Source organism: Trachypithecus francoisi, unplaced genomic scaffold (assembly GCF_009764315.1).
Source record: "Trachypithecus francoisi isolate TF-2019V2 unplaced genomic scaffold, Tfra_2.0 Lachesis_group5, whole genome shotgun sequence".
NCBI classification, from domain to species: Eukaryota; Metazoa; Chordata; class Mammalia; order Primates; family Cercopithecidae; genus Trachypithecus; species Trachypithecus francoisi.
This window is the reverse complement of record NW_022681470.1, coordinates 142,165,968-142,178,866: the sequence shown is the minus strand read 5'-3', so window position 1 is coordinate 142,178,866 and position 12,899 is coordinate 142,165,968. Positions and strand designations below refer to the sequence as shown.

The following is a 12,899-nucleotide window of genomic DNA, read 5'->3' as shown; positions in this document are numbered from 1 at the left end:
GGGTGGGGATAAGTGGTTCTATTTGATACATAATTAGGAAATCGTGTTTGCTGAAGATCCGCAGGAGAAGGGTAAAAGGAGTTTCTGGAAGAAAGAGGAAGACAGCGTTGAGATAGTACGCAGGGTCATCACCAGGCACCAACGAGGATAAGGGGTCAAGCTCTGGACATGGAAGTCACGAGCCTAGCACCGGATTCGAGGCACGGCCGGGAGCCAGGGCGGAGCTCGTCGCTGCCAAGCTCAGAGTCAGCCCATCCCCCGCCACCCAGAGCACGTCGGCGCTAGGACCTGGCGACTGCCTTCTACCCAGAGGGCGCCGGTTGAAGCACGTATGCGCACTGTTCCGGCAAGCGTTGTCGTGGCGCAGGGGGCGGGACCAGAGGCGGTCACGTGAGGGGCTCTGGGCTACCGGGTCACGTGACCGAGGCACAGATCAGCTGATGCCGGAGGGTTTGAAGCCGCGCCGCGAGGGAGCGAGGTCGCAGTGACAGCGGCGGGCGATCGGACCCAGGCTGCCCCGCGGTACCCGCCTGCGTCGTGCGCTCCCGCCCCAGCATGACAGACCCGGCGGGTCCGCGCGGCTCAGGTGAGGGCGCGGGCGGCACCGTAGGGCCCGGAACTCAGGCGGGCGGGCTGCTTCTCCGACCTGGGGCGGCGGAGCTCTCAGTCTCTTTTTTTCTAAGCTCCAGCGCTGACTTTTCAGCTTCCTCACGGTGGAGAAATGGGCAGACGGCTCCTAGAACTTGGGCGGCGGGTGGGCACCAGCCTCTCCGATTCTCCCTCCTGAAGCCAGGCTCTGCTGGGTTCCCAAACTCAGGCAGCGATCGCGCCGGGCCGCCAGCTTCTCCCTTTGGGGCGGCGAGGTTCCTGGGATTTCCACTGGGAGCCTAGGTTCCGATTGCTCAACTTGGGCTGGAACTCAGACAGCGGGCACCAGCTTCTCCAGCCCGTGCGTGAGACTCCCAGGCTTCCCCTCCTGATTCCAGGAGACAAATGCTCAGCTCACCTAAACTCCAGCGGGGAGAGCTGGAGGGATTGCCCCCAGGAGATTAACTCAGTTTTAGCTTTCCAAACCGGGGGAAGCGCAGTCTTCTTAAATTCGGGCTTCCAGCCAATTCTGATGCCACCCCTCCTCGGGGAGGCTAGAGGAAGACCCTTTGTGTTAGCTTCGCCTTCTGGAGCTAGCTGGGGACCCCTACCTGATAGGTGTCCCGGTGTCCCAGCTAGCAGGGTCGGGTGGGTTAGCTGTAATCTCAGCTCTGTAGACGGGCCCTGCCCTCCGACTTTGTGGTAAACAGCCACAGCAGCATCCCATTGCAAAGGGAGGGGCCGGGAACTTGTCCCTCTCGGCATGGGAGGTTCTGACAGTGCACACATTTATCCTGACAGCTTTGCTAGGCAGGGGGCCAGGCCCTAGAAAGCACATCCCCATGGGGGTGTGACAGGGACAGTTCTGGGCTACTGTGACCGGTTTTGACTCCAGCAGTTGCTGAAACCTTAGATCTCACAGTTAGGCTGGAAAAAAAATAAAACAGTGATTAGAACAGCTTGTGTTTGCTGAAGAGGTCTTTATCCGCTGTGTCTCACTGAATTCTCAGAGCAGCTTCAGGATCTCAACCTCAGGGCTCAGGGAGAGGGTGGACTTTTTTTTTTAAGAGACTTTTTTTTTGTTGTTACCGGGGCTGTAGTGCAGTGGCATAATCCTAGCTCATTGTAACATTGAACTCCTGGGTTCAAGTGACTTCCCAACTCAGCCTCCCAGGTAGAAGGAGTCCCAGCTACTAACTACGGGCATGAGCCGTCACCACACCTGACTATTTAATTTTTTTTTTTTTTTTTTTTTTTGTAGAGAGGGAGGTCTCGCTGTATTACCTAGGCTGGTCTCAAACTCTGGGCTCAAGCAATCGTCCCACCTTGGCCTCCCAAAGCTGTTGGGATAACAGGATGAGCCACTGAGCCCAGCCAAGGGGTAGCCTTTATAAAATTTACACTTTTTGGATGAGGAGATGGAGGCTCAGGGAGGTACCTGGAGTCACCCACTGGAAAGTGACAGGTCTAGGATTTGATGCTAGGGCTGCACGATTTCCAGGAGCTGGTGCTTTTCAGGGAGATAAAATGAGTCTTTAGCGAATGTGTTCCATTATTATTACTTATATTGTCAATTACCCCTTCTCCAGGTCTTTGGCTTCTAAGAGTGTCAGCTGATGGGCCAGGTTATAATGAACCCAGAGGTCATCTTTTGGGTATCTGTCCAGACAAACCTAGAATACAGGCTGAGTTCTATGCTCATGTCCAGAACCTGGAGCTGGGATGAGCCCAGAAGCCTTGGATGCCCAGTGAAAAGCCGGTGGGAGCAGTTCATTCTCTCCCCACAGATCAATAACGAGAACATTGATGAAACGTTCTGACGTTCACCATGGACCAGCCCCTGTGATCAATGCTGCATAAGCATCCAGTCCTTAGCGTTCCCATGAGACATGATTACTGCCCCATTTTGCAGATGAGGAAACTGAGACTCAGAGAGCTGGTGAGCAGGAGGGGCAGGAATCAGCCCAGGCCCTGTACCTCCTGAACCCCAGCTCATAACCTCTGAGCAGGACTGGTGCATAGATACAGACAATGTTGCAGATTTTCTGGTTTTCTTTAGACCTCTCAGAACTCTTCCTTGGCAGGAGCATGGGGACATGAAGATAGAGTGTGTGCTGCCTTCCTGGTTGGATAAAGGGGAAAAGCGGAGTTGCCCAGGCCTCACCCCAGCACCCTCTCCTATTCCCACAGAGACCGAGCGGCTTCTGACCCCCAACCCCGGGTATGGGACCCAGGCGGGGCCTTCACCGGCCCCTCCGACACCCCCAGAAGAGGAAGACCTTCGCCGTCGTCTCAAATACTTTTTCATGAGTCCCTGTGACAAGTTTCGAGCCAAGGGCCGCAAGCCCTGCAAGCTGATGCTGCAGGTGGTCAAGATCCTGGTGGTCACGGTGCAGGTGAGGACAGCCAAGCAGGGGCCCCAGCCAAAGGCCACCTGTGGCTGCTGTGCTCCTTGAAGAAGAGTCTTAAAGCAGCACTTTGGGAGGTTGAGGCCGGTGGATCACTTGAGGCTGGGAGTTCAAGACCAGTCTGGCCAGCATGGTGAAACCCCATCTCTACTAAAAATACAAAAAAATTAGCCATGCATGGTGGCAGGTGCCTATAATCCCAGCTACTTGGGAGGCCGAGGCAGGAGAATCGCTTGAACTGGGAGGTGGAGGTTGCCGTGAGCTGAAATCGTGCCACTGCACTCCAGCCTGGGCAACAGAGCAAGACTCTGTCTCAAAAAAAAAAAAAAAAGCTACCTCTGAGGCTCAGAGAGGTTAAGAGACTTGCCCAAAGTCACACAGCAACAGAACATTGGCAGCTGGGATTTGAACCCAGGCAGTCTGACATCATGTTGACCCAATGGCTGCACAGATAGTTGGTTCTCCCTCCCCCATGCCAGACCCTTTGCTGGACTCTGGGAGCCCCAAGATGAATCAGACCCAGCCACTGCCCTAAGTGCTTGCTTCAGGTCTTGGGCTGACTTTAGCGTGTCACCATGCCTCTAATTTTCCCTCAGGAAAGGGACCCAATTGGCCAGGCATAGTGGCTCATGCCGATAATCCCAGCACTTTGGGAGGCTGAGGTGGACGGATCATTTGAGGCCAGGAGTTTCAGACAGCCTGGCCAACATTGCAAAGTCCCGTCTCTACTGAAAATACAAAAATTAGGCCGGGCGCGGTGGCTCAAGCCTGTAATCCCAGCACTTTGGGAGGCCGAGACGGGCGGATCACGAGGTCAGGAGATCGAGACCATCCTGGCTAACGCGGTGAAACCCCGTCTCTACTAAAAATACAAAAACTAGCCGGGTGAGGTGGCTGGCGCCTGTAGTCCCAGCTACTCGGGAGGCTGAGGCAGGAGAATGGCGTAAACCCGGGAGGCGGAGCTTGCAGTGAGCTGAGATCCGGCCACTGCACTCCAGCCTGGGCGACAGGGCCAGACTCCGTCTCAAAAAAAAAAAAAAAAAAAAAAAAAAAGAAAATACAAAAATTAGCTGGGTGTGATGGCAGGTGCCTGTAACTCAGCTACTCAGGAGGCTGAGACAGGAGAATTGCTTGAACCTAGGAGGTGGAGGTTATAGTGAGCTGAGATCATACCACGGCACTCCAGCTTAGGCAACAGAGTGAGACTCTGTCTCAAAAAAAAGAAAAGGCTGGGTGCGGTGGCTCATGCCTGTAATCCTAGCACTTTGGGAGGCCGAGGCGGGCGGATCACGAGGTCAGGAGATCGAGACCATCCTGGCTAACACGGTGAAACCCCGTCTCTACTGAAAATACAAAAGATTAGCCGGGTGTGGTGGCGGACGCCTGTAATCCCAGCTACTCGGGAGGCTGAGGCAGGAGAATGGTGAGAACCCAGGAGACGGAGCTTGCAGTGAGCCAAGATCGTGCCACTGCACTCCAGCCTGGGTGACAGAGTGAGACTCTGTCTCAAAAAAAAAAAAGAAAGAAAGAAAATAAAAGGAACCCAGTCATGGTACTTACCCTGAAAGTTTGGGTTTAACACAGAATCTGACATCCAGTAAACATTTAATGAACATTAGTCCCTGCAGTGAGATATATGAGTGTCCATCCTGTGTTGTATGGGGGAGGACACAGGGGTCGGCGTGGCATGGAGCTTATGCCAGGAGTTGGGGTGAAATTAATCAAAGCAAAGAAATGCACAAGTGAAATCCGTGTTTGTAGCCCAAGTTAGCATGGCCCTGCCCCACCCTAGTGGACCTCTCTAGGGCCCTCCCTGTCCTCTTCCTCTGCCTGTGCCCCGAGGAAGATATCCCCCAATCCCCATCCTAGCCATGCCAACCTCCGCTACCCTCTCCCCAGCTCATCCTGTTTGGGCTCAGTAATCAGCTGGCTGTGACATTCCGGGAAGAGAACACCATTGCCTTCCGACACCTCTTCCTGCTGGGCTACTCGGACGGGGCGGATGACACCTTTGCAGCCTACACGCGGGAGCAGCTGTACCAGGCCATCTTCCATGCTGTGGACCAGGTGCTGGTGGGCAGGCAGGTGCTGGTGGGCGGGCAGGTGCAGGTGGGCAGGCAGGTGCAGGTGGGCGGGCAGGTGCAGGTGGGCGGGCAGGTGCTGGTGGGCGGGCAGGTGCAGGGTGGGCTGGCAGGTGCAGGTGGGCGGGCAGGTGCAGGTGGGCGAGCTGGTGCAGGTGCGCAGGCTGCAGAGAGTGGGCCGGACTCACAGGCCCTCCTCTTCTCTGCCCACAGTACCTGGCATTGCCTGACGTGTCACTGGGCCGGTATGCGTATGTCCATGGCGGGGGTGACCCTTGGACCAATGGCTCAGGGCTTGCTATCTGCCAGCGGTACTACCACCGAGGCCATGTGGACCCGGCCAACGACACATTTGACATTGATCCAATGGTGGTTACTGGTGAGTGGGCAGAGCGGGGCTTTGCTGTTTGGAGCCTGAGCTGCTGGGATTAAAATCAACAGCTGTGGCTGGGCACGGTGGCTTACGCCTATACCAGCACTTTGGGAGGCTGAGGAGGGAGGACTGCTTGAGGCCTGGAGTTTGAGACCAGCCTGGGCAACGTAGGAAGGCCTTGTCTCTACGTACAAAAAAATTAGCCGGGCGTGGTAGCGTGCCCCTGTGGTCCCAGCTACTCAGGAGGCTGAGGCAGGAGGATCACTTGAGTCCAGGAGATTGAGGCTGCAGTAAGCTATGATCATGCCACTGCACTCCACGCTGGGTGACAGAGTGAGACCCTGTCTCAAAAAAAAAAAAAAAAAGAGAAAAAAAGTATGCTTAGTGTGAATGTGACTGTTGCCACATAGAAAGCACCAGGTGTTATTTCTTAATATGGTTCATTCAGTAAATATCCGCCAGCCCAGAGAGTGCCAGGCCTGTAGGAGTGACCCAGCCCTGGGGAAGCACAGGAAAGAAGGCCACTGGGGACTCCGGGGAGACCAGCCTGGCCTCCCCTGCCCCCTGAGGCCCTTCCCTGACTCCCTGTCCTCAGACTGCATCCAGGTGGATCCCCCCGAGCGGCCCCCTCCGTCCCCCAGTGACGATCTCGCCCTCTTGGAAGGCAGCTCCAGTTACAAGAACCTCACGCTCAAATTCCACAAGTACTGCCTGCTCGCTCGAGGGGGGCCCAGGGTGGGGGAGGCAGCACACTAGGCACTCTCACCCCAGTAGCTACTTCCCTAAGGTGGGGACAGGGCCCCCCGCCTGCGCTGGCACCTGCTGGGTGAGCACTTCCCCTACCAGCTACAGAGTCAGCACGTGGCAGGGGCGCTGACACTTGGGGCTGGAAGGGACCCGAAGACGCCCCTGCCCCTCACCCGAGCCTCCTGCCTAGGCTGGTCAATGTCACCATTCACTTCCGACTGAAGACCATTAACCTCCAGAGCCTCATCAATAATGAGATCCCGGACTGCTATACCTTCAGCGTCCTGGTGAGGCCCCCCCGGGGACCCACAGGGCTCCTGAGTTCCAGGGCAGGGACCTGATCAGGGAGTGTCTTGGAAGCATTGGCCAAGGGCAAGCGTGCGGGTGATGAGGGAGGGAGCCCGGGATCTGTCAGGCCACCTGTCATGTGGACCTTGGGGCTTGGGGCTGCCAAGGTTTACTCTGCCCCTAACTGGCCCCCACAGATCACGTTTGACAACAAAGCACACAGTGGGCGGATCCCCATCAGCCTGGAGACCCAGGCCCACATCCAGGAGTGTAAGCACCCCAGTGTCTTCCGGCACGGTGAGCCCCTGAGCCCCAGAGCAGCGCTGACCAGGGGCCCTGGCCTGTCCTGGGATTCCCCAAGCCCCAGAGCAGCGCTGCCTGGGGCCCTGACCTCCCTAGGAATCCGCTGAGCCTCGGATCAGCACAGATCAGGGACCCTGTCCTGTCCTGGGATCCTCCAAGCCCCAGACCAGTGCTGACCGGGGTTCTTAACTCACCCCAAGCAAGCCCTGAGCCCCACTGACCAACCAAAACCAGCCGTGCAGCCCCCTAGGTCTCCAGCCCGGCCTGGCACCAGCGCTGGCCTCCCAAGACTCCATGCCACCCTTGGCCCTACCCACTGTGCCCTCCCCACAGGAGACAACAGCTTCCGGCTCCTGTTTGACGTGGTGGTCATCCTCACTTGCTCCTTGTCCTTCCTCCTGTGCGCCCGCTCACTCCTTCGAGGCTTCCTGCTGCAGAACGTGAGGCTCCTGTGTCACGTGTGCTGGTGTCCTCCCCGCCTTGCCCTGGGGCAATAAAAGCCAGGGCTTCGAGGGTCCTGTGCCTGGTCAGGCGCTCACCCCGCCTGCCTTCTGCAGGAGTTTGTGGGGTTCATGTGGCGGCAGCGGGGACGGGTCATCAGCCTGTGGGAGCGGCTGGAATTTGTCAATGGCTGGTACATCCTGCTGGTCACCAGCGATGTGCTCACCATCTCGGGCACCATCATGAAGATTGGCATCGAGGCCAAGGTACGTCCTGCCCACACCCTGGGCCCCAGGTCCCATCCCTGCTGTCAGTGCCTATCCAGGGCTATATCCTCCCCCAGGCCCTCCAAAGGAAGGGCTGGGCCAGGTAGGTTGATGCAGCTCCCACCTGCAGAACTTGGCGAGCTACGACGTCTGCAGCATCCTCCTGGGCACCTCGACGCTGCTGGTGTGGGTGGGCGTGATCCGCTACCTGACCTTCTTCCACAACTACAACGTGAGCTTTTTGCACGCGGCTGGGCCTTCCGCATGGTTACCCCACACCCTCCAAATAAATCCCTACGCACCCAGCACTCACCAGCCCTGACCAATGACCCCTTGCAAGCCACCTCCTCCTACCTGCCCACACCAGATATATCTGTTGCTGTACCTGGGCCAGGCCCTGGGAGCCTGCTCCTTTGTGCCCACCCTGCTGAGTCCAGCCATGCGGTGCCTCAGACCCCCTCAGACACGGCCACGACCCCTCTAGGCACCCACTGGCTCCCATGGCCACACCTGCTGTGCCCTCGGCAAGGCCCTGCCCCTCTCACCCCCATCTGGGTGCCCACAGCTGACCTGAGTTGTGATCACACCCTCAACAAGGTTCCCTCTGCCCCAACCCAGATCCTCATTGCCACACTGCGGGTGGCCCTGCCCAGCGTCATGCGCTTCTGCTGCTGCGTCGCCGTCATCTACCTGGGCTACTGCTTCTGTGGCTGGATCGTGCTGGGACCCTATCATGTGAAGGTACGTCTAACCCCTGATGTCCCTGACATTGACCCCGTGACCTTGTCATTGACACTGTGACCCCCAGATGACCCCTCGGTGACTGCTGGGTGTCTGTCCACTGTCCCCTGTAGTCCTTGGTGACCCTGACACTGACCCTGTGTCACAGTTGCTGATGACCCTATTTCGACCTGGATTACTCCCCTTCTACTCTATCTACCCAGACCCTAGGTCGGCCCTGTGTCCCTGTCATTGACCTTGGGACCTGGCCATTCACATGGTGACCCCAGCCTGGGACCCGGCCACTCACAAGGTGACCCCAGCCTGGGACTCGGCCATTCATGTGGGACCCCAGCCTGACCCCAGCCCCCGGCTCCTGGCCATGCCTTGGCTCCCTCTGACCCCGCCGCCCTTCTGGCAGTTCCGCTCGCTCTCCATGGTGTCCGAGTGCCTGTTCTCACTCATCAACGGGGACGACATGTTCGTGACGTTCGCCGCCATGCAGGCTCAGCAGGGCCGCAGCAGCCTGGTGTGGCTCTTCTCCCAGCTCTACCTGTACTCCTTCATCAGCCTCTTCATCTACATGGTGCTCAGCCTCTTCATCGCGCTCATCACCGGTGCCTACGACACCATCAAGGTTAGCCGCACGCGCCCAGCCCCCAGCTCAGGCTCTGGGTCCCCTGGAGTTTGCCATGAGGGGGTCTTGGGGACACCGCAGGGTGAACAGAGAAGACCCCAGGAGAGAATATGGGAGACTCTATGAAACCATAAAGAGTGTGGTTCGGAATTTGGGGGCGCAGGGGGAGCTAATGGAATCTCAGCATTGTCAAGGTGGGCTTGGGCCAGGAGGGGGCCTGAGTCTGCCTTTACCAACAGGGCAACCGAGTCATAGAGTTTATTTATTTGTTTATTTGAGACGGAGTCTCGCTCTGTCACCCAGGGTAGAGTGCAGTGGTGCGATCTTGACTCACTGTAACTTCCACTTCCCGGGTTCAAGCAATTCTGTCTCAGCCTCCTGAGTAGCTGGGATTACAGGCACACGCCACCATGTCCAGCTAATTTTTATATTTTTAGTAGAGATGGGATTTCACCGTATTGGTCAGGCTGGTCTCAAACTCCTGACCTCAGGTGATCTACTGCCTCCAAAGTGCTGGGATTACAGGCATAAGCCACCATGCCCAGCCTATTTTATTTTATTATTAATGTGTTATTCTTTATTTTATTAGAGATAAGGGTCTCACTATGTTACTCAGGCTGGTTTCAAACTCCTGAGGTCAGGCGATCCTCCCACTTCAGCCTCCCAAAACGCTGGGATTACAGGCATAAGCCACCACACCCAGCCAAATTTTTTTTTTTTTTTTTTTTTTGAGACGGAGTCTCGCTCTGTTGCCCGGACTGGAGTGCAGTGGCCGGATCTCAGCTCACTGCAAGCTCCGCCTCCCGGGTTGACGCCATTCTCCTGCCTCAGCCTCCCGAGTAGCTGGGACTTCAGGCGCCCGCCATCTCGCCTGGCTAGTTTTTTTTGTATTTTTAGTAGAGACGGGGTTTCACTGTGTTAGCCAGGATGGTCTCGATCTCCTGACCTCGCGATCCGCCCGTCTCGGCCTCCCAAAGTGCTGGGATTACAGGCTTGAGCCACCGCGCCCGGCCTTTTTTTTTTTTTTTTTGAGAGGGAGTCTCGCTCTGTCGCCCAGGCTGGAGTGCAGTGGCCGGATCTCAGCTCACTGCAAGCTCCGCCTCCCGGGTTTACACCATTCTCCTGTCTCAGCCTCCCGAGTAGCTGGGACTACAGGCGCCTACCACCTCACCTGGCTAGTTTTTTGTATTTTTAGTAGAGATGGGGTTTCACCATGCTAGCCAGGATAGTCTCGATCTCCTGACCTCGTGATCTGCCCGTCTCAGCCTCCCAAAGTGCTGGGATTATAGGCTTGAGCCACCGCGCCCGGCCTTTTTTTTTTTTTTAATGGAATCTTACTCTGTGGCCCAGGCTGGAGTGCAATGGCATGAACTCGACTCCCTGCAACCCCGCCTCCTGAGTTCAAGCGACTCTCGTGCCTCAGCCTCCTGAGTAGCTGGGATTACTTGCACGTGCCACCACACCTGGCTAATTTTTGTATTTTTACTAGAGATGGGGTTTCACCACATTGGCCAGGCTGGTCTTGAGCTCCTGACCTCAGGTGATCTACCTGCCTTGGCCTCTCAAGGTGCTGGGATTACAGGCATGAGCCACTGCACCCGGCTAAGTCATAGAGTTTCAATGACCTTGTCATTGACCCTGGGACCTTGCTATTAACATGGTGACCCTCAGTTGGCCCCATTCCTATGGCTGACCTCTAAAACCCCACCCTGACCCCAGCCCCCAGCCATGCCCCTGACTCCCTCTGACCCTGCCCAAGGTTAGCTTCTTTATGTATTTATTTATTTTGAGATGGAGTCGCATTCTCTTGCCCAGGCTGGAATGCAATGATGCAATCTCAGCTCACTGCAACCTCCGCCTCCCCGGTTCAAGTGATTCTCCTGCCTCAGCCTCCTGAGTAGCTGGGATTACAGGTGCATGCCACCATGCCTGGCTAATTTTTGTATTTGTAGTAGAGATGGGGTTTTGCCATGTTGGCCAGGCTGGTCTCAAACTCCTGACCTCAGGTGATCCACCCCCCTCAGCCTCCCAAAGTGCTGGGATTACAGGCGTGAGCCACCGTGCCTGGCCCAGGTTAGCTTCTAAGCGGCAAAACTAGGCTCAACCCAGGACTGTCTGATTCCAGAAGCCATGCTCCTAACCCCTCTGTCCTCTGTTTAGTAGGGTGGCTGGGAATAGTGGTTTCCTTGCAAGCTGCAAGGGTCAGGGGACACAGCAGGATGCGGAAGTGGCAGGTAGATAGGATTCTTTCAGCAAATATATCTAAGGGCCAAGATCTGTGCTGGATTCTGGGCATCGAGGAAAATCAGGTGTGCATGATCTATCCAAGGCCCGTGGGCAAGGATGGCACAAGAACAGACATCCCATGACCAATGACCTACTTGTAACAGGTATGATGGAAGAGTGGAAGGTTACAGAGGGACTCCTGCTTTAGATTGGTATGAGAGTGGGTCCAGGAGAGCTTCTAGAATGTTCTATCCATCACTAGTCTCTAGCCCCATGCAGCTATTTAAATTTTGATTTTAATTCCGGCTGGGCACGGTGACTCACGCCTGTAATCCCAGCCCTTTGGGAGGCCGAGAGGGGGTGAATCACCTGAGGTCAGGAGTTTGAGACCAGCCTGGCCAACATGGCAAAACCCCATCTCTACTAAAAATACAAAAAATTAGCCGGACATGGTGGCATGCACCTGTAATCCCAGTTACTCCCGAGGTTGAGGCACTAGAATTGCCTGAACCCGGAACGTAGAGGTTGCAGTGAGCTGAGATCAAGTCACTGCACTCCAACCTGGGCGACAGAGCGAGACTCTACTTCAAAAACAAAACAAAACAATTTTTAAAAAATTTTAATTCAAATGAAGCACAATTGCAAATTCAGCCCCTGACTCGCACCATCGTGTATCCAGTACTCAAAAGCCAGTGTGGCTGGTGGCTGCCATATTGGACAGCATAGATATTCAACACTTCCATCGTCTCTAGACCAAAGAGTTGGGAGCCCAGGGGCAGTGCACCCAGGGGAAGGAATAGCTAAAGCAAAGGTCTAGTAGCCTGAAAAAAACTTGGAGAAAAGATGGTCCCTCCATGAGGCTGAGTGAGAGATGGTTACACCCCCTTTTCCCCATGCATGGATTCAGCTGTCCTACAGACACATTCATTCAGGCCCTTGGAGCTACTTCCTGTCTTGCCTTAGCAGGTAGACATCACACACATGCATCCACTCTGGTGGGCAGATTCAGGTCCTGCTCCCACAGCTGTGCTTAGCGTGCATCCAGCTCTCTCAGTGGATAGTTTCTGACCACCGAGGTCGTGTCAGCCCTGGCTCTAGGTCTCCAGCTGCTGAGCCCACAGCAGAGGGCACCAGACTGGCAAAGACACAGCTTGCATCCACGTTCAGGGGTCAGGGAAGATCTCTCTGTGCAAGCAAACTATGGAACAACGGGTGGAGCAGGCACAGCAAGTGCAAAGGCGTGGAGGTGGGAAGCGAAGCAGATATGGCTGGAGGGGAGGACGGACTTCAAGGGCCTTGGAGGTTGGCAGCCACTTTCAGGCTGAGCCTCCCAGCTTCTCTCCTCAGCATCCTGGCGGCGCAGGCGCAGAGGAGAGCGAGCTGCAGGCCTACATCGCACAGTGCCAGGACAGTCCCACCTCTGGCAAGTTCCGCCGCGGGAGCGGCTCAGCCTGCAGTCTTCTCTGCTGCTGCGGAAGGTTCGAGTCCCGGGTCTGGCCCATTCAGATTGGAGGTTAGGGACTGGGGAAAGGGGAGCAAGCCAGAGAAAACTGACGCCCCTCATCCCTGCTTCCCTCCTCCAGGGACCCCTCGGAGGAGCATTCGCTGCTGGTGAATTGATTCGACCTGACTGCCACTGGACCATAGGCCCTGGACTGTGGAGACCCCCGCCCCCCACCCCGCTTATTTATTTTTAGGGTTTGCTTTTGAGGATCGGCTCCCTGTCGCGCCCGAGGAGGGCCTGGACCTTTCGTGTCGGACGTTTGGGGGCAGGGAGACAGGGTGGGGAGGGTGTTGAATAAAAGGGAAAATAAATGTGTC

General features: G+C 56.2%; 1 protein-coding gene across 2 annotated transcripts; it reads left to right on the top strand.

Moving 5' to 3' along the window:
• Positions 1 to 51: 51 nt before the first annotated feature.
• MCOLN1 (mucolipin 1) lies at positions 52 to 12,893 on the top strand. Of its 2 annotated transcripts, XM_033199161.1 has the most exons (14): positions 52 to 586; positions 2,779 to 2,984; positions 4,896 to 5,063; positions 5,291 to 5,456; positions 6,046 to 6,154; positions 6,388 to 6,484; positions 6,683 to 6,782; positions 7,122 to 7,228; positions 7,346 to 7,495; positions 7,626 to 7,727; positions 8,114 to 8,236; positions 8,637 to 8,852; positions 12,426 to 12,556; positions 12,662 to 12,893. In XM_033199161.1, exons 1-14 carry the CDS (start codon positions 556 to 558, stop codon positions 12,696 to 12,698), a joined length of 1,743 nt encoding a protein of 580 aa, XP_033055052.1. In that variant the 5' UTR covers positions 52 to 555; the 3' UTR covers positions 12,699 to 12,893. The 2 variants fall into 2 exon arrangements, with proteins under 2 accessions (XP_033055052.1, XP_033055053.1); XM_033199162.1 differs by lacking the exon at positions 6,046 to 6,154 and having other exon boundaries at positions 6,297 to 6,484.
• Positions 12,894 to 12,899: the final 6 nt, after the last annotated feature.

Coding starts and splice junctions, on each gene's coding strand:
- MCOLN1 (XM_033199161.1), top strand. CDS start 556: ATGACAGACCCGGCGGGTCCGCGCGGCTCAG. Junction 587..2,778: donor GGCGGGTCCGCGCGGCTCAG/GTGAGGGCGCGG, acceptor CTATTCCCACAG/AGACCGAGCGGCTTCTGACC. Junction 12,557..12,661: donor CTTCTCTGCTGCTGCGGAAG/GTTCGAGTCCCG, acceptor TCCCTCCTCCAG/GGACCCCTCGGAGGAGCATT.